Here is a 26,086-nt window from a genome sequence, read left to right as displayed (position 1 = left end):
TTGTTCTTTATCGGAAATGATCGTTCTATTTTGTGCAATTACTTAAATTTTAGTTTATTTATTTCATTGTGGATGATTCCAATGGATGAAATACTGAAAAATGAACAAAAGATACCTCGACGTGATCCCAATAAACTTAATATATGCAGATGACATCGTAATTATAGCAGAAAATCACAGAAAGATGGAAGAACAAAAATTTGGATAGAAGAGAAAGAAAAACTACAAATGAAAAGCAAAAATAGGAATAAAGTCAAACTAATAGCTTAAGAAGAGCATCGGATTTGTACATTTAGCAAGGATGGAAAGGACAAATAGCAGTTACAAAGGCAACAGACAATGAATCAAATGATGATACTAGAACAGGATAGGGAAAGATGAAAGAACTGGATAAATGGATAATAAATAAATTTCCAACGCTGTAGAGATCGCAAGAGGAAAAATTAGAAGAAGAAGTGTGTAGAAAGTGGAAAATTATTGTTACAAAGCGAGTTGATTATTTCTGTTGTTACTTACCCGGATGTCAGGCTGTTTGGCCACATCTACTTTGGTCCCTGTAACATTAAATGAAAATTTAATTTCTAACTAATATCCTCAATTGGATTAATTATTTTTCTATTTATTCTTTATGTACAAAAAAGATTGTACAAACAAATATAATGCAATTAAAGTTTAATATGATGCAATCAATCACACACATTTTAATTCAACTTCAACAAAACATAAACGCTATTTTTGAAGCACAACATTGTTAGAAACTACCAAAAGGATAAATTTTTTTCTTATTTTTGGTAGTTCTTTTTCAATTTTAATGTTAAAAGTTGGTTGAATAAGTCACAACAAACAATAAACTATGATATGTTTCAAACCAAACAAAAACGCAAATGAAGCAGATGAAATCTGTGACTGAGTCTATATATATATAATGCTCATTATCTTCGATGGCTACATCTTTCAACATAATCTTCCTTATTTTCCTTCATTTTCGTATCTTATTCTAATCTAATCTTATTTGTTGTTTTTCTCTGCTTTTTTGTATTCTCAGGGTCTCTATTTATAATTATTTTCTTCCGCCCTTTTGATGATGTGAATTACCATTTCAGTTTTGATACCTCTTCTCTAATATTTATAACTTTTTAAATGTTTCTCCACTCGTCCCTTTTCCTATCTTCTAGGGTTGATTTTGGTGTGTTCCTTGGCTCCCTTTTTTCCAGTTCCCATCCCAACAAGCTATATTTAACGTTCATTCTTGTCGTGGTAGTTATGAAAGTTGAAGGCTTAATAATTCAAAGATGTCCATGATGAACAACGTTGTGCCCGGCCATCGTTTTCGGACGAAGTAGTTGAGAAAGAAATGCCGAAAGATCGAAGGGTGACGATTCGGGATTTCAGCGAGATTATGGAGACCGCTTGGAATATGCAAGATGGGTCCAGAAAATGCTGATGGATGACATCAAACATTCAACAAGCATGCAGAGAAGTTTTCCAATATTTTGGTCATGTAGCTAGAAGACGAGGTGATAGGAGAAGTTTGTATTGATTTGGAGTCAGCTGATAGATCAATCTCACTCCTTTTAAAAAGTCTAAAATGTGGAATTACCAGAGATTTTCCTCATATTTCGAAAGAATGTGGATGAGGTTTCGTCCTCCGAAGAACAAACTCCTCAGGCTGCACTATCTGCTAGGTGTAGCATCTTCAGGTGTTTGTTGAGGTAGGATCTCCAGTTTACGATTGTTCCTCTCTAGATTGAACTGAGCATGAGAGATACAGAGAGAAAAAATAGAGGCCGATTGTCTATGAGATAAACTAGAGTCACACAACAACCTCTTCACGTTAAACAAAGCTGAAGATAGGAAAATATGGGAAGTGTTAATGATGGAATTAATAGAGACATTCTGAAGAGGTTACAACTCTCATGAATATATTCGAACCACTTTCTATGCCATCTGAAGAACTAGAAAATAAAGAAATTAATAATAAGATAACTGATAGTCAAAAATTGAAACGCAAATATAATGGTAAACTCTTTGGTATATTTGGAAAAATTTCTGTCGACGACTCAGATGATGATAGTAGTATAAAAGAAGTAATCGAAAAACAAGATAAAGAAACATCTGAGGAAATCCTGTACAAAAAGATTCATCAAAATCTGAGCCAGTTTTTGAAGAGAAACTTTTTATTGAAAAGAAAGATTCTATCAAAAAAGACAAGCCTAAAATTATAGTGACCGCTAACGCTACTAAAGATATACAAGACGAAACTAATGACGTGAAACAGAAAAGACAAAAAAGTCGTACCAAGATAATTACAACAATTGAAAAATTTAAGAAAACAATTAAGAGGACAGAAATAAAAATTGAACCAGCTGTTGTTCCCGATACAATTTTGAAGGTAGTTACAGAAAAAATGGAAAATAAAGATGAACCACAAACTAAATTTAAAGAAACAACAAATAAAACAGTTGAATAGTTTCTATATTTTCTTTGTACTACAACCTACTGCAGATTGAAATGGAATTAAAAATACAGTTAATGAACAAAAGTATATCAATTTTGTTTTTCAATCATAAATTTGGGTGTCTTCTTTTGTTGTAAAATTGAACTTTATAATATTCAAATTGAATAAAGTTTAAAAAGTCGAGTTCTTATATATAATAGAAAAAGAAAGAGAGAAAAATATTTGAACTATAAAGAATTCGCTGTGATAACGTTGTGAACTCTAATTTATTGAGTGCCATCTCATTTTTCGAATGTTAAATCGTCCGTACTCTTATCAATTACCAGTTGGCAATCTTGAACAGGTAAAAGGAAAATTGCGGACATTAGAAAAAAAGTTAAGATGCCTCTTAGTCGTGTCGGCAACTTTAAGAGCTTTTTATTTAAACGAATCAAGAATCAAGCAGCGTTATTTACAGCCGAGCGAGTTTCCAATATAAGGCTCATTAAAGAGGATGTAAACTTCGAAACCAATATCCGTTGGAACATCTCATCGAATATTGCTCAAAATACAAATATACCTACTTCCTCCCTCGCTTATGGCCTTTTATATCGTCAGTTCGTCAGCCACGGAGATGCTATTCATGAGACCGTTGCAGATGTTTAAAAATCCTTTTGTAAAATCAAGCGTGCGTGATAAACTTTATTGCAAATACGAGTCGAAAAATGTTTTATTAAAAAAAGTTATAATGAAATATATTTTGATTTCCTATTCGTGTTCTTTCTTCTGTTTTATATTTTCCACTCATTAATTGATAAACAATGGATTTCGACGAACCAAACTTGAGTGCACTGTAGACTATTGTTTATTCAAATTATTCATCAGATCAAAAAAATAAATATGCTGTTCGAAAGACAATTTGATATGCTTTACTATGAGCATAAATTTATCAGCATGACTTATCGTTTATCTGCTTAACAATCGGTAAAGGAATGAGACGTATTTATATGGTGATTATAAAAGAAAATGGACTTAATCAGCGAGCTATTGCTAGACAATTGGATATAACTGGCGCAGCGTTTCAAAGAATACTAAATTCTTATTGTGTCAACAATATTAAGAAATCGTCACCTTCATACCGTTCTAGTACAACAAGGTAAATACGAAATCAATGGACAGTAACACGAAGACCGCAAGAAAATAACCTGACCCCTAAAACACCCGCGATTGGTTCAATTAACTGCGTATCCAAAAGAGCACAACCATCAAAAGCAGTTATAAATTGAAAACAACTCAGATTCAAGGCTGGGACTTATCTATGGAAATCAGGGATGGTTGCAGCCCTCAACAGAATTCCCAGTTGTGGTGCACCGGTTTGATACTTTAGGTTTGTTTAACGCCCAACTCCAACACAAATTTAAGAACTGGTGCGTAGATATGTAGAGGACGATTTCGAATACCGAATACATTCCGAGGTTTTATTGAATCAAAAATTCAAAATGTTTGAAGAAAAACGTAAAAAGTCGAATGGCATGTTACAAACACTATAAAAAATGAACTTTCTGGCGTAAATATTTTTCTTCGCGAATGATTTAAATAACAAAGTTAAAGTATAATATGAACATATAGGTATAGAAATATAAAGGAAAGTTGGTCGTATTGGAACTATTAATTTTTAATAATCAACTGAAAAATTCGTTGTTATGAGTATTAACGTACAATGTTTTTACGTTGAAATTGTTTGTAATGTCCAAAAAACTAGTTAAACATTAAATGAACTTATTAATATCTTGCGCGGAATCATGAAGCTTTATTGAACAAAATGGAAAATATATAATTGATTGAAAACTATGTTTTGTTTTGAATAAGTCGACCAAAGTGTTGAAGACTTTCAAATTTTGGATTTAGTTTCAAAGTAAGCTATTAACATTCTTTCTGTGAAGCTGTTTATGCCTTTTTCAGTACATTATTCCATAAAAGGCTTTAAATATTGTTCCTTGTATTTCTTAGGGCGATTCAACATCACTAATAATCCTTTTAATTAGACACACAACGGATTTTTTTGAACGAATATGAAGAAAGAAAGTTTATCGGAGAAACGAATCGCCATGAGAAGGAAAGCGTTCACCGCCTGTTATTTTGATAAAATAATTTTATAATTGCGTTAAAAAATGACACGTTACTGCACCTTTTTTCACGATTTTTGATTCAATGAATGCAAATTAATGAAAAAATAAAAAACATGAATATTGTAACTGACGTCATACTACAAAACCGAAATTAATTTATCGCAAATCTAATAACAAAGTAAATTAATGTAGTATGGTGATAATATTCCCACATGGGGCAACGATAAAATATTAACGAGTATGGGTGAATGCAACAGAATATTCTGTCAGCCTCAGAGTAAATAATAAATAATGAAATGTAATTTTAAGAAGTAAGGTTAAGTAACTGCCGTAAACCAAACTAGCAAATCATTCTAATGATTTGGAAATAAATTGAAAAATGGAAATAATAATTTGGCGGTTCCAAATATTAGCGCATGCACCACATATTAAAAAAATTCTGTAGGAATACTATTAAATTTGTTTATCAAACGAGGTCTGGCAATTAAATAACGAAAATGATTTTATCATAAAAATTATTGCTCCCCTTCAATATACTCCCCTTCCGTCACCACACGCCTTTCCATACGTTTTTTCCATTGATCGAAGCAGTGCTGGAAGCCTTCTTTGGTGAGGGTCTTCAGGAGCTCTGCCCTTTTTTGCTTTACCGCTTCCCATCGACTCAAATCGGGTCCTTTTCGTATTGAAAGGTGTGTATTATAATCAAACCCTTTTTCGTAACCAGCCTCGTTATTTAATAGCCAGACCTCGTAGACGTATCCTTTTTTGCGTTCTTAAAAGTTTTAAAATGAGTCAAGATTCTAGAGATCTTGTATTGTATTGCAAATTGACTGTCCTCTGTGCAAGAAAAACAAGTTATTAGTATAAGAAAGTTTGAAAAGTGCACCATAATTAGAAAATAAACCGATCATTCTGTAGTTTTAATAAAAATTATTACGGATCATTCAATAGTACTAGAAATTGCTTTTTTTCACTTCTACGTCCACTAAAAGCAATATACGGTTTGTTAAACCGAAGAATATTAACGAGAAATGTACTATTAACAATTTCATATTGTGTAGCCGCCTTTGGAAATTGTCGACTATTGTCGGTGTGCATTGTTAGATCGTTTTTGATAAAGTAAAATTTCCGGGCGGTTGCGTCCGAGTGTGCAAACCACCAGAAAATTGATGTAAACTTGCGAGACCCTTTTCGAGATGTACACGATTTCTTCGACACCGATAACATCTCAAAGAAACTTTTTGGAATCAGTCAATGGTTGCAGCTGAAGGGATTGTCGCATATCGTGCCTTGTTTATATCTTATCAAACCAATCTGGCTTTAAAAACATTCTAAACAGTCTAATTAGCTAACTGATTACTATCCAAATAGTGTACTGTATGAATGTATTTAATAAAGTTATCGATAAATACGAGAAAAAATTAATAATAAAGAGATTAGGGTCTCAATTTTGTTTGAAAAATAAAGTACAGAGAAAAATCTTTTTTCAATACACTCGGAGACTTATTCATATTTCACATTTAACTTTGATTTTCTTGAAATATTGAAAATTATATACACGATGTTGTAGAAAAACTATGGATTATTAGAAGCACCTTACAGAAATTGAGGTGTACTCAAAATCAATAATTATTGATTTATAAACGGAATAATCATTTTGAGCAAAGCTGGTCTTATAGAACCATGTCGATACATTCAATAGGGTTGGTTTTCTAAACTTACCTATTATTCTCAACTCATAAATTCTGTCAGAGATGGCTTCGAAATCCGCTGCTAAATTTTGCAACTCGTTTATCGCTATAAAACCTGATCCTAAGCGTCTATCACGTCTGCATTTAGACAGAATCTACCATTGATTAGCAATAGGCTATAAATTAAGGTTTCTCTTCGGTTGTTGCTGAGGTTAATGATAGATACTCGATGGCAGTTTTGGCATTTAGAGATAACGCCAAGGAAAGGAATTTTTATGCACCGCTTGTTGAAAGTAAGTCCATCAGCTGCTCAATTAATCCAGATTTAAATGAAATAGGTTTAAATTATGAAAATTATGATGCTGTAAATGAAAATACTGAAACACTGTCAGTCCCATAAAGCAAAAATGATAATGCGTTTGAACGTAAACTAAAAAAAAAATTGTTGGGATACATTATTAAGTACGTTCGGTAGTACCTTTGACTTACGCAATCAAGCTGGTGCTTCAATAAGAGTTCAGCCGACGTTCATCTCCAGAAGGAAACCAGGTGTAACTAGAGGCAGTAAGCGTCGATCTGCAGTCGACTAGCAACTGGCAAAAAGGAAAAGAAATCTCGCTTTTAAAATTTAAAATGTTTTGTATAAGTAATAAAATAATGAAGCCTGTATTGTCCCTTTTACCATATCTTTCATTTTCTATCAGCAAGTTCATGAATGAACGTGCACATACTTAGATAAAACATACAGCTGATTAGCTAATCCTACCTTCTATTGGGAATAGTGCGCATAGTATTTCCAGGGAGACAAAATCTTCTTCTTTTAATGCTTATCCATTAATGGATGTTCGCGACCACATTTTTCACGGCTTCTCTATCTCTAGCGGTATGGATCAATGTCTGAATATCTTGTATACCCGTCCACTGTTTCACGTTCCGTAACCATGACATCCTCTTCCGTCCCAATCCTCTCTTACCTTCAATCTTGCCCTCGACTATCAGCTGAAGGAATTGATATTTATGGCCTCGCATTATATGGCCAAGATATGCAATCTTTCGTTTATTCACGATGTTAAAGAGTTCACGGTCTTTATTGATACGCCTGAGAATATCCTCATACCAGAAAGTATATCCATCGATCATCGCTATATTTTCTTATTTCTGTTTTGTCGTTTTCATCGTCATTATATCAACTTCGTATTGCTTCATTAATTCTACCAGATTCTTTAGAGCTCCTGCTTTTAAGGTACCCCTCGCATTCCAGAACCTTATATTTATTTTATCCTACAGATATTTTTTTTCAATTATTATGTTTTTTTATCCACTAACAATGAAATTCTTGTCCTGTTGGGGCAAAGGTGGTTTCATTTTTCATTCTGTTCGATTCCATTCTCAAACATTGCCATTTAGTCACTATTTTCCCCTCTTCTCGCACCTCTTCGATTTTTTTCATTTATCAAGACAATACACCGGTTCTAATATCCTTTATTGCAATGACCAAAATCAATGAATGATTGAATGAATTTCTATATCATGCATTCTATTCACCATATTTAGCCCCCTTGGATTATTTTCTGCTCCCACATTTGAAAAAATGACTCGGTAGTCAAATATTTTTCAACTTCTGGAGACCATCTTCGTATATTAACTATGTTAACCCCGAATTCAAGAGCCACCTGGAATAGTAATAGATTCCAGTCAATTCCTCAACTTTTTTCTCATTAACCTTTTTATTATAATGTTTGAGAGGATTGGGGGCAGAACACATCCTTGTCCTACTCCCTTTTCCATTCTGATTTACTGTCTTTGTCTTTCGTCCTGTATACTCCGTATACTTTTAAAATTTTCCACATTATGGTTTATCGAGTCAAACGCTTTTTTTAAGACTATAAAATTTAATTAGATATCTTCCATTTGCTCATTTGTATAAACGAAATAATTTGTGTTTTCACTGAAAAATCGCTTTTATAATGATGCACCAGGTAAATATGGAGGATGTCTCAGGAAATAGTAACGTACTTTGCATATCAGGCCAAACGCATTGTCATGTTAAAACAAAACTTTCCTTTTCAACAATTACTTAATTAATCTTGAGGACTTCTTACCTACTTAGGTGCAAGGCTTCGAATAAATACATGAGCTCGGTTTTCTTTCTTTCCTATTCTATTTCCTGCCATCTTATTTCTTAATTTTACCCTCTCATCTTATATATCTTGTATTGAATTGTGTTATTTTCTAATTTGTCGTATCTTGATTTATTCTCTATTATTATTAGAAATATCAGCTCTGTATTTTGGCTAGAAACTGTCTTAATTGCATTGAATAATCTCAAATTTTCTCTTTTATTTCTTATTCCAATCTCCCATCTTGCTTTAGAGCTATGCCAAGGTATTTTAAGCTTTTGACCTGCTCTATATTTGATTCTTCTTATTTTATCTCATGTGTCTTCTATTTTCAACAAATGCGGTCATTCTCAAGCATAAGAACGTGTCAAAAATCAACAAAAAATTGGCCAATTATCGTTTTTGTTTTCTAAATAATCAATAAGCATCATGTATAACTTTAGAATCTCAAAGCACTGTCGCCGTGGATTCATTGACCAAAGAACACATTCCTCGAATGAAGTCCATTGTTTCTAATGTATTTTTGTTTCTGGGACATAACTATGTTGCCAAGTTTCATCTTGGATTAGGTTTCAAGATATCCAAACATTAGTTCTAATTTTTAAATCAAGCGAGCTCTTGATCAGCATTAATCAATCGTGGCATTTACCTTTTTTATATCATTTGCTGTAAAATATTTTTTATTATTCAGTTGGAATATTTACTTCATAAGTAGAAGAAATTTCATTGTATGATTGCTGGATACAAGAACACGGATTCCATTAAATATTTCTGGAGTAATTACATTAAACGAAGGTTCTCAATACCCAATGTCATCCTTGACATATGGCTTCTTTTAAAGTCAGAAAAACGATTACGAATACATTATATGGTACATAAAAAGAATTCATAACTTTTTTACCACATAAAAAATTATATTTTTTATATATATGAGTACAAAGACAGATTTATCCATCAGGTTTATGTAGAATTTGATAGATAAAATCATAAACTAACAATATTATCAATTTCTGAAAAGTTACTAACTAATGTAAGGATTTATTCGCTTCAATATACTTATTACTACGAACTCGTCTCCTCCCTAGAGCCGGCCCTGCCTGGATTTAGAGGAATTCTAAAATTCGGGACACCTTTTGATGTTTCTTTTTTATATAGCTTTTTATTATAGCAGGCTGTTTATTTACATTGTTTCTTTTGCAATATTTCTATGAAAGTCTATTTATATATTTGTTCTGTTTCTTTTTTTTTTTGTTTTTAGAATTCTTTTAGGATATAAAAGAAGCTGTGTAGCGTAGTTAGTTCAGTTTATAATGAATATTCGTAGTCAACATAGTGAAGTAATCGAAGAATAAATTACTCAAGTTAGTTAAGTGATAAGTGAATTATTATAAGTTAGTGTAGTGTATAGTGTAGAAATAAATTGAGATCATAAGAGATAATGTTTATTAATTCATCTCCTTAAGCTCCACGCAATGTGTATTTCGATTTAATATAGGAATGAATTTCCAGTAGTGCGATTTCACAAGAGCTGTCGTATGCTCATTTTTCTGTTCGTTTATTAACTTGAGGTATGAGCACGTGCACAAGTGCTCATATAAAAACGGAATCGTGTAATTTTGAGTTTTCAAGTGGCAATAAGTATTCATGTGGCGCAGAACAAACAATAAGATTGCTGCTTTCGAGTACAAAGGACTAGTTGACTACTCTCTGTGGTTTTGTATTGGGGTTTATAATTTAATAGCTCGGTCTAACATTTTATTAAATATTACACTTGGAGCTAGTCATGTTAAAAATGACCTGAACTGAAATAATACAACGAATACACCACGTGATCATGTCACGTACAACTGACTATAAGAAAACATTCTGGTCTTGTAATTTGTTACTGTTATCGACAAGACCAACGGGGCTGGTGCGTTGGGGTCATTGGAACCGTAGAAACTAGAGCTAACTCATATTTAAATTGAGTATCGTTGATGAAACATATTACTCAATTCTATTACATAGTTTTAGTTAGTTTGGATTTCGAATAACGAGCCTTCCTTCAGGTGTATATTCTATGGTGGTAAATCAGCTAAATCCAAGGAGTTTAAAAGTTTGGATTTGTTGGTTGGATAATTAGTGGCTTCAGTGGTTTTTGAAATTTAATCACCAGGAAAATAGGTCAGCCTTTCTCGAGTTATTTCATATATAATGTCAATTAGCATTTTTCGCTTTGTTTATTAAATAAACATACAATAAGAGAGGGTTAATATTTGAAATGTCACCCATAGTATTCTTTGATTTTGACCCAGCCCCATCAAGTTCTCTGATAGCCTTGGGTAAACCATTATTTGGACTTAGATGGAAAAAGCCTAAGCCTTCACAATTCCACAAGACGCACAACAAGACTTTAGTGAACGTTTCTAATGAATTTGTAAACTTGAAAAAAATTAATCATCGTTATTTCATACATTACTTTTATTTGAAAGGCATTAGCTTAATCAATATAAAAGCTTAACTTGATTCTAGTCTGGGTAAACCTACTACTTAGTTATTAACAGTAAAATATTGGATAGCAGAGTTTAAACGAGGCCGTACGACCTGCGAAGATCAGCAACGCAGAGGTCGACCAAATGAGGTGATTACTCCAGAAATGTTGAAGAAAAACCACGAAGCAGTTCGGGATGATGATCGACTGAAAGTGCGAAGCTTGTAGACACAGCAGACATTTAAAAAATTGGGGTACATCGCATATTAATTGAAAGCCGTGCGCAAGATGGGCGCCGCGTAACTGGTACCAAAGAAGGCTCCATCTATAGCATCCGTTATTGCAATGGTCAGAATTAATGAATTGAAATTTGCTTTATAAAACTTTATAAAAATGGTTCGGTGGTTAAAGATGTTCTAACAATGGAGAGGTGATGTCGATAGTTAATGACTATTTTGAGGAGTTTAACGATTCTTATTATAAAAAGGGTATCGAACTTTTTGTGTTTTTTTAGTTGGAGCAGGGGGACAATACTCGTATGTTATCTTTAGATAGGCAGCTAGACGATCTGAGGACGAAGGATCTTCAAGCGTCAGGTCTCCACTATTAAAACAATTAAATCGACGCTAGGCCGTTCGTTGATTAACTGTGTCTTTCTTATAGACATCGGGGTGTGAAACACCTCGCAATAAACCAAGGTTCAACTGGTTCCGGATGATAGTACCTTGTTCAGGCTCTACTTTTTAGGGGTAGTATAAAAGCAATAGTAGGGCAGATGTAGATCCTTAGCCGTAGATAAGGGAATGTATCTAGGAGGAAAAACTCCGATAGAAAATCCTGATCCTCCAGACGTCGACGAGTTGGCCCGATACCTCAACCCCCATCCTGGAAGACCAGGAAAAAAATGGAAAGGTTAAAAATTTCGAAATCTAAATATTAGATCGTAATTGATTGAGATGATTCTATTGGTAGTAACCAATTAACTTGTTTTGTGAAAAATTGAGTGTTAAGTACCTGCTAAAAACTTACTTAGTTTATGTTTTACTTACATATATCCTCAGCGAAAACGCACATCTCTTCATTCATTTAAAACTCAACATATTCATGAAGCAACAAATGTAGATTCATAATTTACCAATAATTTAACATAATACGTCGAACCTCACAACTCACATATACTTTATGTACACTAACAAATATTTAAAAGCGACAGGACTATTTTTTTTTTTTTTCACTTAATTTTGTTCATGTGTCTGTCTTGTATAAAAGGCGACCATGCACTGAATTACTGCCCCGCTATTTCGAAACGGCACAACTAAATCCAATATAATCATAATATAATGATAATACTCTTTACTCGAATCCCGGGATTTACTAGCTAACTAACTAATCGTCTTATGTGTGAATTTTGCCTCTTTTTCTAATCCGATTCCAGGATCAAAGTTACGCGGTATGCTTATAGTTTCGTTGGGTTACGTTGGGGATATTCAGTGACCCAGAGACGTGCCTCAAATTACCATAAACTACGTTTTAAGTGATAATCTATAAGATGATAATTTCTTAGTTGTAAATTATAAACATAGGTAGAGATCGGGAAAACACATGCAGTTTCATTATCCTGTTCGACAAGTTACTCCATACTGAATACATAATATAACTGTCGAACTGACCAAAGGGCCAAAGGGCCGAGGGAATCTCCTTTCCTGCAGGAAGGAATAGGGTCAAATTGAGGTCAGCTGATTTTAAGATAATGACGTCTATGGGCGCGAGTCTTAGGATCGAGGATGGAAGAGAAAAAGGTAAAGCTAAACTGCGCGTGTTTTGCCTCTAGGAGCAGCGCAGTTCTAGTAAAGTAGACTTAGATCTTGTTCAAGATCCATTCACTTCGCTGCTCGATTGAAGAATTAGCTCTCAACACTTGGATAAAAAGATGTAGTTATGTATGAAACATGCTACTAGGTAAATCGTTAGTATTAATTAAATTGCACACCGATAGCAAATTAAGAAGGTTATAAAAGGATGGTAACTGGGAATTAGTGAAATAAGAGAGTTCGTAATACCTTAAGACGGTGTGCTTCAGTTATGCAAACGGAGATATTGAGTCCATATTGATGATGGTCTGGTTTGCCACGCAATATAATAAGCACCAATTATGGAACGCTATATAACACTCTGTAAGTTGATTAAGGTTTCTTGTTGTTAGGCAAAGAAATTATCGGCAACCTGACCAAGCTTGGAGCTACTTAGGCGCCGACAGGATCCGGAATCTGCAATGGAAAGCTCTGGGAAAGACAAAAATTTCCCAAACGAATGGACTAGATGCACAGACTTTGGTAGGCCTAATTACTTGACGGAATTTGGTACGGCATAGATATTTACAGATTGTCATGCTCTTATTAAGAGACATATGAAAATTCTAGGACCTCACCTAGTAAAAAAGATTGGCTTCTGAAGAGAACCGTAGATTATAGCAACGGCGATAAAAGGAGGCGGCAAATGATCCCTGGCCCAACAAAGAAAACATGAAAATTTTGCTTTAAGCTCCATAAATTATTCCCAGCGATGTTCAATAAGTTCGATACCCTTAAATACTCTTAAAATAGCCATTAATTGTCGATAAAACGATTATTGTTGATAAATTAAGTCTTTGAACAGAAAATAGTCCGGGATTCAGACTTTCATTCATTAATTTTGGCCATTGCAATAACGGATGCTACAGATGGAGTAGTCTTTGCCTTCTTTAGTACCAGTTTTCCCTTTCCAGTCCATTGTTCTGATAGTTTTTTTGTTACGGGTGTAAAGTGATGAGCCCACGCTTCATCCATTGTTATGAAACGGTTTTATTTCTTTGTGCATTGTCTGGATGAAACAACACTTTCTTCTTAACCAAATGCGGTCGTTTTTACTTGATTTCTTCGCTCAATGAGTTCCCATAGTTAATAGTTTTCCTTTTTTCAAGATAATCGATGAAACCCATGAGATTAACTGCAGATAAAACGGTCTTTGCCGTCTTTGGAATCGGTTCTCCATTTTTAGTCCATTGTTTTGATTGTTTTCTTCACGATGCTGTTACTGTGTACTTTTGGATACAGTGGTAATTTTCAAACAACTACCGCCATCTCTAGATCAGGTCAGGTGCTTATGGGAACATTCTCGTACTAGGATGGGTCATTGAGTGAATTACTTTTTGAATGAAACGCAGCTTTTTCGATGAAATATAATTTTTCAACTTTATACAATCTGTCAAATACAATTTTTATTTAGCTAATAAAACGAGTATTTTGAAAATTGATGCTTCAAACACTAGATACTGGAAGCGAAACCTTCCAAGAAAATTGTAATTTTTTTCTGTTACAATTTCTGTAGGAGCAGCTGGACTAAAAATTCCCCATTAATTAAAAGTGACAAAATATAAATCGTATCATTCTCCACCTGCATAATAATTAAAATCTAGTATATAAATTACAGACGATTTTATCGTACTTTTACCGTTTTGTTTCAAAATTCGCAATTATTATATATTTCTATGCACCTATCAAGAATATTTTGCAGCTTTACATAGCATTCGTTGGTCATGACCTAACATTAATAAATGTAGACATCAAAAAATGTTGCGTGTTCGCGAATATTAAAAGGATTTACATAATAATGGATGTAATGGATTTTAAAAGCTCAGCTTAAGGTGACATAAGTAGAAAAATTAAATAATTTCAAATAAAATTTTGAAGTATATCTCTAATAACTATCAATCAAATTAAGCGAAAAAATGTAAACTGTCACTGAATATGTAAAAAATCGTTTATTTTAATGAGTTGTTAATACGATTCCGTAATTTTTTGTACTGTTCAGACACGAAATGCGATAGAAAATAAGTCGAATTATTCTAGAAAGATATATTCCTACCGTCCTTCTAAATACCGTCCTTAGTTCGTCCAAGGGCGGATTCAGGATGTTGACAAAGGGGGTCATTAGTATTAGGACGAGTCCTCCCCCAAAGACAAATTCTTTACTCATAAAATATAAGTTAATTACGTTGTTTTTGACAGTATAATAACGAATTTTACTCAATTTTTACTTTAAACCTCAATTCCTCATCGACTTTGAACCAAGATAATTAATAATCAGGATTGGGGGGGTGTGGATCCGCGCTTGAGTTCTTCTTTATATTTCTCAATAAAATTTGAATTTTACTGGACAAACCAAGCTGTTTTTGAGGTTGAAAGTCATCCCGATTATTTCTCGTTCTGAATTCCCTCATTTTCATTTTCAGCTCGTTCATACCATTCGTAGAAAGTTGACACATTATTATAGACAGATTGGAATTTCCAGTCATATTTTTTATTACTTTTTTAACGCCGAACAAATCTCAATATTAATGTTTTATTCTGCAAACGCAATTTAACTAAAGCAGTTGCAGTAACCAATTGAGACCAGATTCAAACTTCTCAATTTTCATTTTAATCAATGAGAGTATGGACCTAGTTTAAATTTGGTTCATATAAATTTGTTGTCTTTATGCTTTGACGTCGTATTGGTTTAATCTATTTATATGTTTACGTAAAGAAATTTTGGATACGATTTTTATCAACTTAAAACCATTAAATCGACCTGAAACTTTGTATACTTCTAAAATACCGAGGATAATACAATAATCCTCGCTAGGATCTCAAAATGAGGATGAGTATAATAGATTACTGTTATAAAATAGTTGCGGATAATGGTCTCGATCCATCACTATGATGTAAAGACAACAATGCAAAGTAAGAAGTGGAAAAAACGATGAACAAAACCTTAATTGGCAGATGATCGCAGGAAATAAGATACTTATGTACAAAATCATCCTAAAACCAATATGGATATATGGCATAGAACTATGGGGCTGCAGTAAACCATCGAACACCAAAATACTGCAAACTTTTCAATCTAAAATACTTCGCATAATAGCTAATGCTTCATGGTTTAAAAGCAACCTCACATTAGACACAGACCTCGACCACCAAAATCCATTAATATCCAAGCTTTACACCGATCCAATGGAATAGAGAAGATTGAAAAGACGCTGGCCAGAAGACATCATAGAGGGATCTACGAAGACCCATCAGTGGTGCCCGCCTCAAGTTATTTAGGAAGAAACTATATCATTTACTTATTACTCTGTAATTTTTTGAGTAAATTAAATAAAAAAAAAGTTTCAAAGTTAAGTGTGGCGGAAAAAATAAAAAAGTCTACCCTACCAAAGTTTTTTTGTATTAGTACAGTAACAGATCTAACATTGTAGAATGGCTTTGAATCAATTGAACAACCGCTATTTTCTCCAGACTTAGCCACCAGTGATTATTACTTGCGTGGTGTACAATTACTTTGAAAACAGTGGTGTGCAGGGATTGAACGATCTTTATTTTAAAATTTATAAAAATGATAGAACATCTATATCCTTAATGTATTGTAAATACGATGAGGTCAGATTAACCCTTGTCCACTGATCTTCTTGAAAATAGACAATATTTAATATAAAATATTGAAGTTAAGTCACTAAAAAACAGACTGAATAGCCATGACAACTTAGGCCTTCTCAATATCAAGAAGAAGAGAAAAAAGGTTATATTTTGAATAAAACCATCCCCATACACACTCATAGGGGTTCTTTATTGCTCGCTCTCTTAACCAATTCCCGTGGATATAGTGATTCAAGGAGTGTTGTTGGTTTTTTATTGTTTGTCGCACACCGATTTTAATTCACAGTCTTCTTTAATCTTACCCAGAATAGCAGCAGATGAAGTCTTAGTACTTAGCCTCTTCGGTCCTCAGACGATATAAAAGAAGTTATTTCTGGTTATATTTGATTTAACAAATGAGTTTTTTCAATTTATTCAACAGCCAGACAAGTCCTACTTCCCCACTTTTTAGGTTAAAACAAGGTTAACCTTATTGGGACAAACCTGAACGTAAATATTTGAAATAAATTAATTTATCGTCAGGATTTCCTGACGAGGTGGTCCACACTAGTATTGCATTAGGTTGATTCTAGGTTCGGTCGATGATGAAGTTTTCAACCCACAACGCATCGCATGAAACTCTTCCATTCATAACGTGGCGTGGAATACTAACTGCAGGTGTTGCGCTACATCATAACGAAGAGGGTGATTCAATGTGCAATCTGGTAGATTCGAAAACATTTTTAATGCTTGTCCACACACGGTTCGACGCACAGTTATCGCTTTCACGAAATTCTACTAGGAGATATTTGATAATCCACCCTACATGCCAGATCTATTTCCTGCGAACAGATGTGAAGACGTCTATGATATGCTGGATCCTTTCACAGCACGCAGCTACAGGGGTCAGAGGAATAATTTAGTATCCGTAAACATAAAGATTTAAACTCATAGAAACTAAAACGAAGTCACAACTAATTTATGTGTATTTCTATTTATTCTGTAATACTTATAACATAAAATAAAACCAGCCGAGGCAAGTAGACATCGGTCCAACGACATAAAGGTCACCAAAACAATAACAAATAAAATAACTATAAATCAGAAAGGATTATATTAATTCCGAAAGTTCTGAGTCGCTCGATTCACTGCATCCATGATGAAATTCGTTGGAATATGCGTTTTCATGATTTATCGATTAAAATTTCATCATAACCAAATGATATTTTATACATGAACGAAAATTTTAATGCCAGTATAATGTATTTTTTTTTTAAATAACTATGAAAGAGATAATTAAAAATTTTATTATTATAACTTTAATCCCGTAGTTATCACTCATTTTTCATATAAATTCCTGTCGAGTGCTTTGAAAAAACCTTGGAAATAGTTAAGGAAACAGAATGTAGCATCTTTGAGCAGCAGTGATTTGTAAGAATTGGGATAAATAAGGCCCAAAGAGTTTTCATTTAAAAGCAGATATTGCACGAATTCGAAGCAGGTATCTTGAAGAAAAAAATTATGCCACAGAGGTAAATTCACCTCAAGAATTGAAAGACATAATTCAACTTGACTTTAATGACCTCATAGCTGATTCCCAACCGTTTAGAAGATTATTTAGATAAAAAGATAGACTTGAAAACGTTGTGTTTAATATTACTTGGTACGAACTGTGTAACTAGCGTCCTCTATGAGAATCAGACATGAAAACAAATTCCTTGGATGTATCAACTTCCAAAACATATTCGTATAAAATTTCAATACAGTGTTGCCAGTAGTTGCGGTAAAATCGTAAAAATACGGATGGCGTTACGAAAATTTTTTACCAAGCAAACCTCGAATATTTTTTTGTTTTCTATCTCTTCAAGATGTAAATTTTGCATTACAAGTGCGAGTAAAATCCAGTAGAAATATATTCGAATGATCTACAACTTGAATTATTTTGTGGATTACAGCAATTCATTCCTTCAATCAAACTTCAACCCGAATTGAATAATAAAATAAATAATTTTGTGAAAATAATAAAAAAATGTAGATACATCGCTGCACATTAACAAGACTGTGCATTGAAAATGAGTTGTTACAGAATATGAATTTTGACGACACATTTGAAAATTTTGCCACAACTAAATCGAGAAAAACTTAAATTAAATAAAAAGTTAATGAAATAATATTTTAATTCATTTTTACTAATAATTTGAAACTAGTATATGGGTGATTCCGTTCTAACTGTGATATTCAATGTCCTGTATTGTTTTTTTGTACTAGTCATTAATTAATAATCAATTAATAAAAATTTTGTGTTAATTGAATAATTCTTAAGATATTTAAACATTATTTTTATACAATATAACTTGCCACTTAAAGAAAACTTATACTACATCACTTGAATGTCAGTACCGTGTCATGTCCATTCCTAGAATTTACCGATAAATTATTAATTTTTTTTGTCGTAACAAATGATTTAAACTAATTACCTTATAAATTCTAATGTTTATGATCAAACTGAGGAAAATTGATGCACTTGTTGTTTAATATCTTAAGTTACCATGTCAGTACCGTGGATAAATGAGTCAGTACCGTGGAACTCAAAATCCGACATTTGTGTCTTGCTCGTGATACTTTGAAGTTGTAGTAAATTCCTCTTAGAGTTTTATTTTTACAGTAAAATAGATGAATAATATGCATAAAAAAGTTAGAAAAGTTAAATTTTAAAATCTTGAAATTTTGAATACAAAAAATCACAGTTAGAACGGAATCACCCATATTTCATTTAAAATAGTACGAGATTTTTTGATTTTCTTGAGTGGGCCCCGGGTTAATTTAACCCCCAGGCCTCAATAATTCGTAATCCGACGCTGCCTTAAGGTGTCCCGCTATTTCAAAAAATGGTACATTCAATTTTGGCGAATTTTATATCTTAGAACAAGCATAATTTGATTAATAAACTCTTCGAAAATCTTCGGTGAAATTAATTTAGACGAATAATTCGTTAAGAATTTGTTTAGTACATACCTAGGATGTTTTGTAATTTTAAATTTGTTGTTTTGAGCTTTAAATGTTTTCACCAAAAACAACAAAACATTGATTCCGATACACACATAATCAATTAGAGATAAAAATTGATTCTACATTATCATGATTAATATCGTAAAGAACAAATACGAAGAGCAACATAAAATTCACATCATCCGAGTGACTAATGCGGAAAGGAATCGAGTATAGAAAGCGAAAACTCACCTTTTGTTATTGTAAAAAAGTCAAACAGTAGCAAAAAGGAGATGAGATATTGTTAGCACAATGAAAAGTCAATATATATCACTCCATCTATTTGTTCACTTAGTCAAACACAATGCCGAGTTAAGCCTTAGTACTTAGTGTAGATAAAACCGGGAGTTTAAGCGCAAATCGGTTTACAGTGGATTCCTAACTATATACACGCTCCTAATACGAAAGCTGTATTAAATAAGTAGAATTGATCCTCACTTTTCGTGGCTCGGGACATAAGCCACGCCCCGCCCCCCCGCAGGCGGCGCTGATATCGGTGAAGTTCGGCCCGAAGAGCCGCCGGCACCTCGACGTGCACCGGTACAGGCGTCGCTGCCGCCTCTCTATCAAGAGACGCTCCATACCCGAGTAACTCGACCAGCGTCGGAAACTGAATCTAACAACTTCTTCATAAATAAAAAAAAATAATAAAATCAAACAATTATTATTGTGTTTAATTTTATTGTCATTCGAAAAATTTTACTTTAACTTGCTTTTGAGCCAATTTTTTCCATTCCGAATAAGGTATTTCCAAAACTTAAGATTTGAACACTTCAATCGCTTCTTCAGATGTAGAAGAACGTCGACCACGCAATGTATTTTTGACCCGTCAGAAGATCGGAAGAACCCATCGGGTGCCGAACAAGGACTGTACTTTGAATGAAGCATCAATTCGATGTTTTGACTGTTCAAAAACGTTTTTGTTTTGGCTCGTCTTGAAATACCTATACTGTTGTTAAATTTCGGGTTCATATGTATGACACGCTATGTCCTGATCTTGCAGACCTTCATTCTGTAACGAAGTGCGACCTCAATTGAATTCGGAAAGCCAGCAAAACAGATGGTTCTAGGTGGCGTTTCATCGCCAAAAGTGAAACTTTCTTTTGGTTTAATCCACATCAAAAGTCATAAAGAATCATTGCAAGATTTTGTTCGCGATTTTACTCAAATAGTACTTGTATGACAACACGTTCTGAATACGTTCACCATTGGAAATGTCAAACTTTGTGATGGAATTGACATTTCACATCAGTGTTGCCATATCTCAAAACTTGAATAGCAACTCGCGTACTATCTATTTCCGAGTGATAGTTACTTAAGACTTTTGGGTTAAATTCAAATTAAAAAAGAACTAGAACTTCAGACAATGTAATTGAAAAACGACTACTGATATATAATCAATAATATGTCGATGTCAAAAAAATAAATAGCTACAAAAATCAATACGTACACTGTAAGTCAATTGTTGTTGTTTTGAGTTTGACCAAGTTCGAGGTAGACAGGTCTGGAAAAGAGGATTGGGCCAAGTATGTAAAACTCTGGCCCTAACTTGGAAGCCATTATTGTCTTGGTGGGAATCTGGGATGATAACAATGTCCATCGCTTGGTTAGCAAACCTGGACCAGGCCTGGTTGCCTAGATAAACCCAAGACTGGTCTGCAACCGTAAGCCAGGCTGGTTGCTTGTAATGGGATGGGATCACCAAGGTAAGATTACATAGAGTTCAACCCGGCTTGGCTGACTATAGATTGGCCGGAGCTAGAGTTATCCAGATTTCAAAGGGCTTGAGCCATTATTGGTTTGCCAAGGTTTACTAGCGTTAGCCCAAGCTAAGCCCCGTCGTTCTAATCTCCTACATGGATAGTTGTGGATGTGATTTGTGACCGGAAGAGTTGGAATTCATCAATGAAGATTTGATAAAGCTACTAGAATTAGAATGGTTTCAAAGGCACCACAGATTTTGAGAAACAGAGAAAATCATTTTCTTATATGGAGTGAGGAATAATTCATACCTCGATTTCGATTAACTAGGGGAATAGGGGAACAGTGGATATGAATAAGTTTATTACTGTACTGTATTTTACTTTATATGTCTAGGCTACATTCCGTGGCACACTTATTATTGGTTGGTTGAATTGAAACGTGGTCATACAGACATCGATGATGGTGAACGTTCTGGTCATCCAATTATTCCAGAAAACATCAAATTTGAGTCTACATAGAGTTGTTGGATTGTTTGATACAAAAATAAGGAGAAACGGCCTCATGTGTCGAAGAAAAAACTGTTTTACCAAGACATTGCACCGATTCACAAGTCGATTGCAACGATGGTTAAATTCAACAAATTACACTTCCCCATCCACTGTATAGTCCAGATCTGGTCCCCAGTGACTACCAGCTATTCACTGATCTCAAAAGATGCTCGCTCAAATGAAGAAGCAATTGCTGAAACTGGATACTATTTTGAAGACTACAAGGACGGCATCGAGAAAGTAGAGAAGCGTTGAAATGATTGTTTTTTAGCAAAAAATGAGTTTTTTAGTTAGTCTCACGACTTATTGAGTAACATTGGATCCAATAAATCATATAATTGAATAATGAAGCGAAAGATGAACTTAAGGAAAAATAATAGTTAAAATAATAAAAGCACAAAGAATGATCTATTTTTAAATAGGATTCACAATACCTAGTTGTATCAAAAGTTAATTTCATATTTATAAATATACATAATACGGATTGGTTACATATGTAAATATTGCCATAGTAACAATTTATTGCGTTATTAAAATAAAATAGTTCATCAACAACACATTTTATACTACATAAAAAAATAATATTTCAGTATGTACATAAATACAGATGAAATAATAATATTGTGAACTAGTTGATTTTTAAAGCTCTATTTTAAATAATGATAATCGTTTATACATACAATTTGTTTATTTTTATTAGAAAACTGGTTTCAAATTTGTTACATGCATCACGATAAGTTTGTATTTAATACACAAAGTTTTTATAAATAACTCGTCATTTCTGTTATCTCCATTAGTAACTTCTGATTCGTAATCAGTAACAATCATCTTGCTTCCTAAAGTTACTTGTACGCTACAATCGACAAATTTCGAAATAATCGATATTGAACTCTCGAGATACAATCGAAATCGTAATGACAGTTGACAAATCATTAAGATTTCCATTGTACATGAAATGTATTCAAGATATATTCGACTAATCGAGAAAGAGGAAGTAACGACAAAGACAGTTTCCGATTTGAGATCTAACCGAAGTTTCTCGAATCATTAGCGGTACCACGACTTGATGTAATCAGTTTATACATTGTAGTGATTAGTCTGTAGGTCAAAAAAAAAACAAAAAGTTTAACGACTTCCAATCATCGTTGTTCGTTTAGGATATTCATTCTTTTATCAAGAGGTTCAAATACGTTCGGTAACAATTATTTCGTTCTTTCTCTTCTGACGTATTCCTTAAATGTTTATCCTTGGTTTTATATATTTGGTATTTAGCTTGTCACATATGGCTTTGCCGTTGTGGTGGTTTTTAACCCCGAAGGTCAAAAAGCCCAATATGAACTTAGTTGCACTGACGAGAGGACAAGGTTGACAGAAACTCAAATTATATTCATAATATTATTTATTCATCATCTAGGACTAGGAAATTATGGTCAAGTACAACATAAAAATATGTATACATGTATAAAAAATGAATTTTTATAGGTTAGATAAAGTTAAATTGGTGTGAATGATTGGTTAGTTCATGAATGACATTAACATTAATAGGTTAGGTCGTTATGAGTTAAGTTGAGGTTTATAGGTAAAAAAACTTTCTAAAATTTGTATTTTTCTCAAAAGTTCAATCTATTTTTGAATAAATTCCCAGTTATTTTCTGTTATTTACTGAAATGTCGAAGAATTTTCTTGGAAGCAAAGAATTGTCGCTACTCAAAGTTCGAACTTGTATAATTTTCAAAAATTGCAACATTTGATGATTCTGGTAACATTAAAAATATTTTGAAAAATATAAACTAGATACACCCATGATTAATAAAACTAAGTCGACTATTTGCAGATACGAGTACTAACTATTTTTTGAAAAATTTTGGGTTAATATTATGTATTTAATCAATAAAATTCTAACACATTAAGGAAAACATCCATTTTCCAAAAACACTACTCGTACTAAAAAGTATATGGTATGGGAAATATTAAAATCAAATTCCGGAAACCATCGAAGTTGATCGGCATAACTGCTGTTGATTTAATCCACGTCGAAAGTCATATAAAATCATCGAACTAAAATGTTTTTTATACAACGCCATCTTAAAGTTGCTCGTTCTGTATTCATTTACATACCGAAAGTTGCGTTTTGAGTGTTCCATGTAATGAAAGTGACAGTTCCGTACTGCAAAACACTTTCGGAACGCTCTGGAGTAGACAACTTTAATTTTGACAGTTGACAGTTTCACTTCGATGATTTTGCATAACCTTCACCATAACCAATGCAATAAATTTTAATAATTGTCCTGGAGGTACAAACAACATTACTTTTCATTATATTGTCCAATGAATAAAATGTTTATAATTTCATATCCCAAAACCTCAGGAGCAACCGTCATATTAAGTATCAAACAACAGGGTTGATGGTATTCTCAGCAAATTATTTAAATATTAAATTCTATAGAGATTAACTCTAAGCTACTGTGGTGCTCTAAACACGCTCAGTGGTCTGGATATCGGGGTACGAAAGTCAAAAGAGGTACTAAAAAGTAGACGAGAATCCAAAACAAGCTTCGTCAATGCTATACTTGGGACATAAACCTTTCTACTGACTAGCCCAAAGACAATCGCCAAAATCAACGGTAGTACTACCAAATAACGACAAGAAATGGTCACAATAGACATCTAAAATTGACGGGTTTAACAGAGGATTCCTTGCATCGATTCTATTAACCATATAAAGAAATAACAGAGCATAAATGATTGTTTAACGAAGACTAGTGGTAAAAAAGGCACTGGAAAATAGCTATGGGAGCTACAAGGGCTACAAGGCCACAAGTCACCTTAGTAAAACCAACAAAATCGATTGAATTACTCTAAACTACTAAAGAAGCTCATCCTCTGTTGAAATTAATGTACTTACCTATTGGAATTAATCTTTATCCTACATATACCTAAAGGTTTAAGTATGGAAGGAGCAAAGTCACATAAGACCAGAAAATCGTCGTTCAAGCATCTATAAGACGAAGATGTTAGAGAATTTGCCAATCAGTATCATCCAACGTACTCGCCCGTCGTTGCCCTCTGTGACTTATTTCTATTTCATGTTTTTGCTGGAAAATGAAATATTTCAATATGTAGAAACGTATAAAAACGTGATAAAGTTTGATATAAGTGGACCTCCAATACTTTTTCAACAATAGATGCGTGTTATGACCCTAATTATTTAATAGCCGCCCCTCGTATATTAAACACTCAAGACAAAATGTATGCGTTAACATAAATAAATCCTAGATCGATTTTCCAATAATTTCTAGACATTCAAGCAAAAAGTATCACGTATAACACCCACAAGAAGAGTTGCAAATTATCTTACTCGCTGAATTTATTATCGTCTAATAAAACCATCTGTTAAGTAGGTAAATAAGAAATGATCTGCAGATTTATTACGCGATACTTAAATAACTATTCTAATTTTCAATAAACTTCCCAATGATCTTCGATTACAAAAAGTTGATCGTCATCTAATAGAGTGTAAGCCGGATCAGTATCGGCTAAACATTTTGCGCCAACGGTAGTGAAAGTAGTATCATTTGTTTTAAGTTTAACGCTGGAAACTAAATAAATAACAATCGTAATTTATTGTCACACGTGAAGCGTGAATTCTCAATACGGTGGTTGTAATCATTTTCGCTTTGGAATTTGTGGCGATTTTCTTCATGATACATTTTAACTTTTTCCTAAATATCTTCAGTCTTATTTTCATAGTTTCTTTCTAAGTTGTTTACAGTTTATCTATTTCATCTTCTGTTAGGCTTCGCATTCCATAACTGTGTCGATTTTCATATATTTACATATATTTACAGTGTCTTTTCATAATCGATGTTTCTACCACTGGTGGAATAGCATTTTTTTCTTTCATGGGCCATTTTGGATGCTGGAAACGATCTGAAGCTACATCATCTTGAAACCACGCCCTCCTTTGTCTCAACCTCCCACAAGATGCGGCGCTTGCGTGGTCACGTGATCTCCGTTCGACCAATACGACTTTGGGTCGGTAAATCAATTTGTGTGAAGAAGCAAGTTTAGATGAAAGACGGTGGTGTATTAGATGTACTGATATTGAGGTGAAAAAAGAAAAAAATATCCAGATGCACAAGAAATATTATGGAATTTTTGTTGAGGTGGAGATACTGCCTCTTTTTCGTTTGAAACGACTCTTTTCTATTTATAAAACTAACTGTATAACTGGAATTTGTGGCAGCTTATTACCGAAAATTTTGCTTTATATCGAGTAAAATTTTATAACGATTGTTTTCTACCGCCTAATTAATCGCTATATCCATTTTTTTGCTGAGTATACTAAGTACTTAATTCAAATTTTTATTTTTTAGCGAATTCTGTTTCAATTTTCTCAAATTAATTAACACTTTTTGAGAAAATTTGCTGGCGATTTATAGATAATGTAGCACCTTTAACGTCTTAATGAGGTTTACATAATATGTACCTCATACTCAATCTA

At 33.3% G+C, this 26,086-nt stretch overlaps 1 protein-coding gene across 2 annotated transcripts in view; it reads right to left on the bottom strand.

Annotated features, from left to right (window-relative positions):
• LOC130897054 (homeobox protein OTX2-A-like) overlaps positions 1-19,745 on the bottom strand; it is a 49,347-nt gene extending 29,602 nt beyond the window's left edge. Inside the window, exons 1-2 of one of the 2 annotated variants that reach the window (XM_057805563.1) lie at positions 19,523-19,745; positions 517-554 (exon numbers count right to left, since the gene is read on the bottom strand). In XM_057805563.1, coding sequence (XP_057661546.1) covers positions 517-542 — 26 coding nt within the window. In that variant the 5' untranslated portion in view covers positions 543-554; positions 19,523-19,745. Of the gene's footprint in view, positions 1-516; positions 555-11,896; positions 12,130-19,522 lie in introns of those variants that run through there. The other variant, XM_057805565.1, reaches the window with a different exon arrangement.
• Positions 19,746-26,086: the final 6,341 nt, after the last annotated feature.

Source organism: Diorhabda carinulata, chromosome 8, assembly GCF_026250575.1.
Source record: "Diorhabda carinulata isolate Delta chromosome 8, icDioCari1.1, whole genome shotgun sequence".
Classification (NCBI taxonomy): domain Eukaryota; kingdom Metazoa; phylum Arthropoda; class Insecta; order Coleoptera; family Chrysomelidae; genus Diorhabda; species Diorhabda carinulata.
Note: the sequence above shows the minus strand (reverse complement) of the source record. Positions and strands in the feature narration are given on the sequence as shown.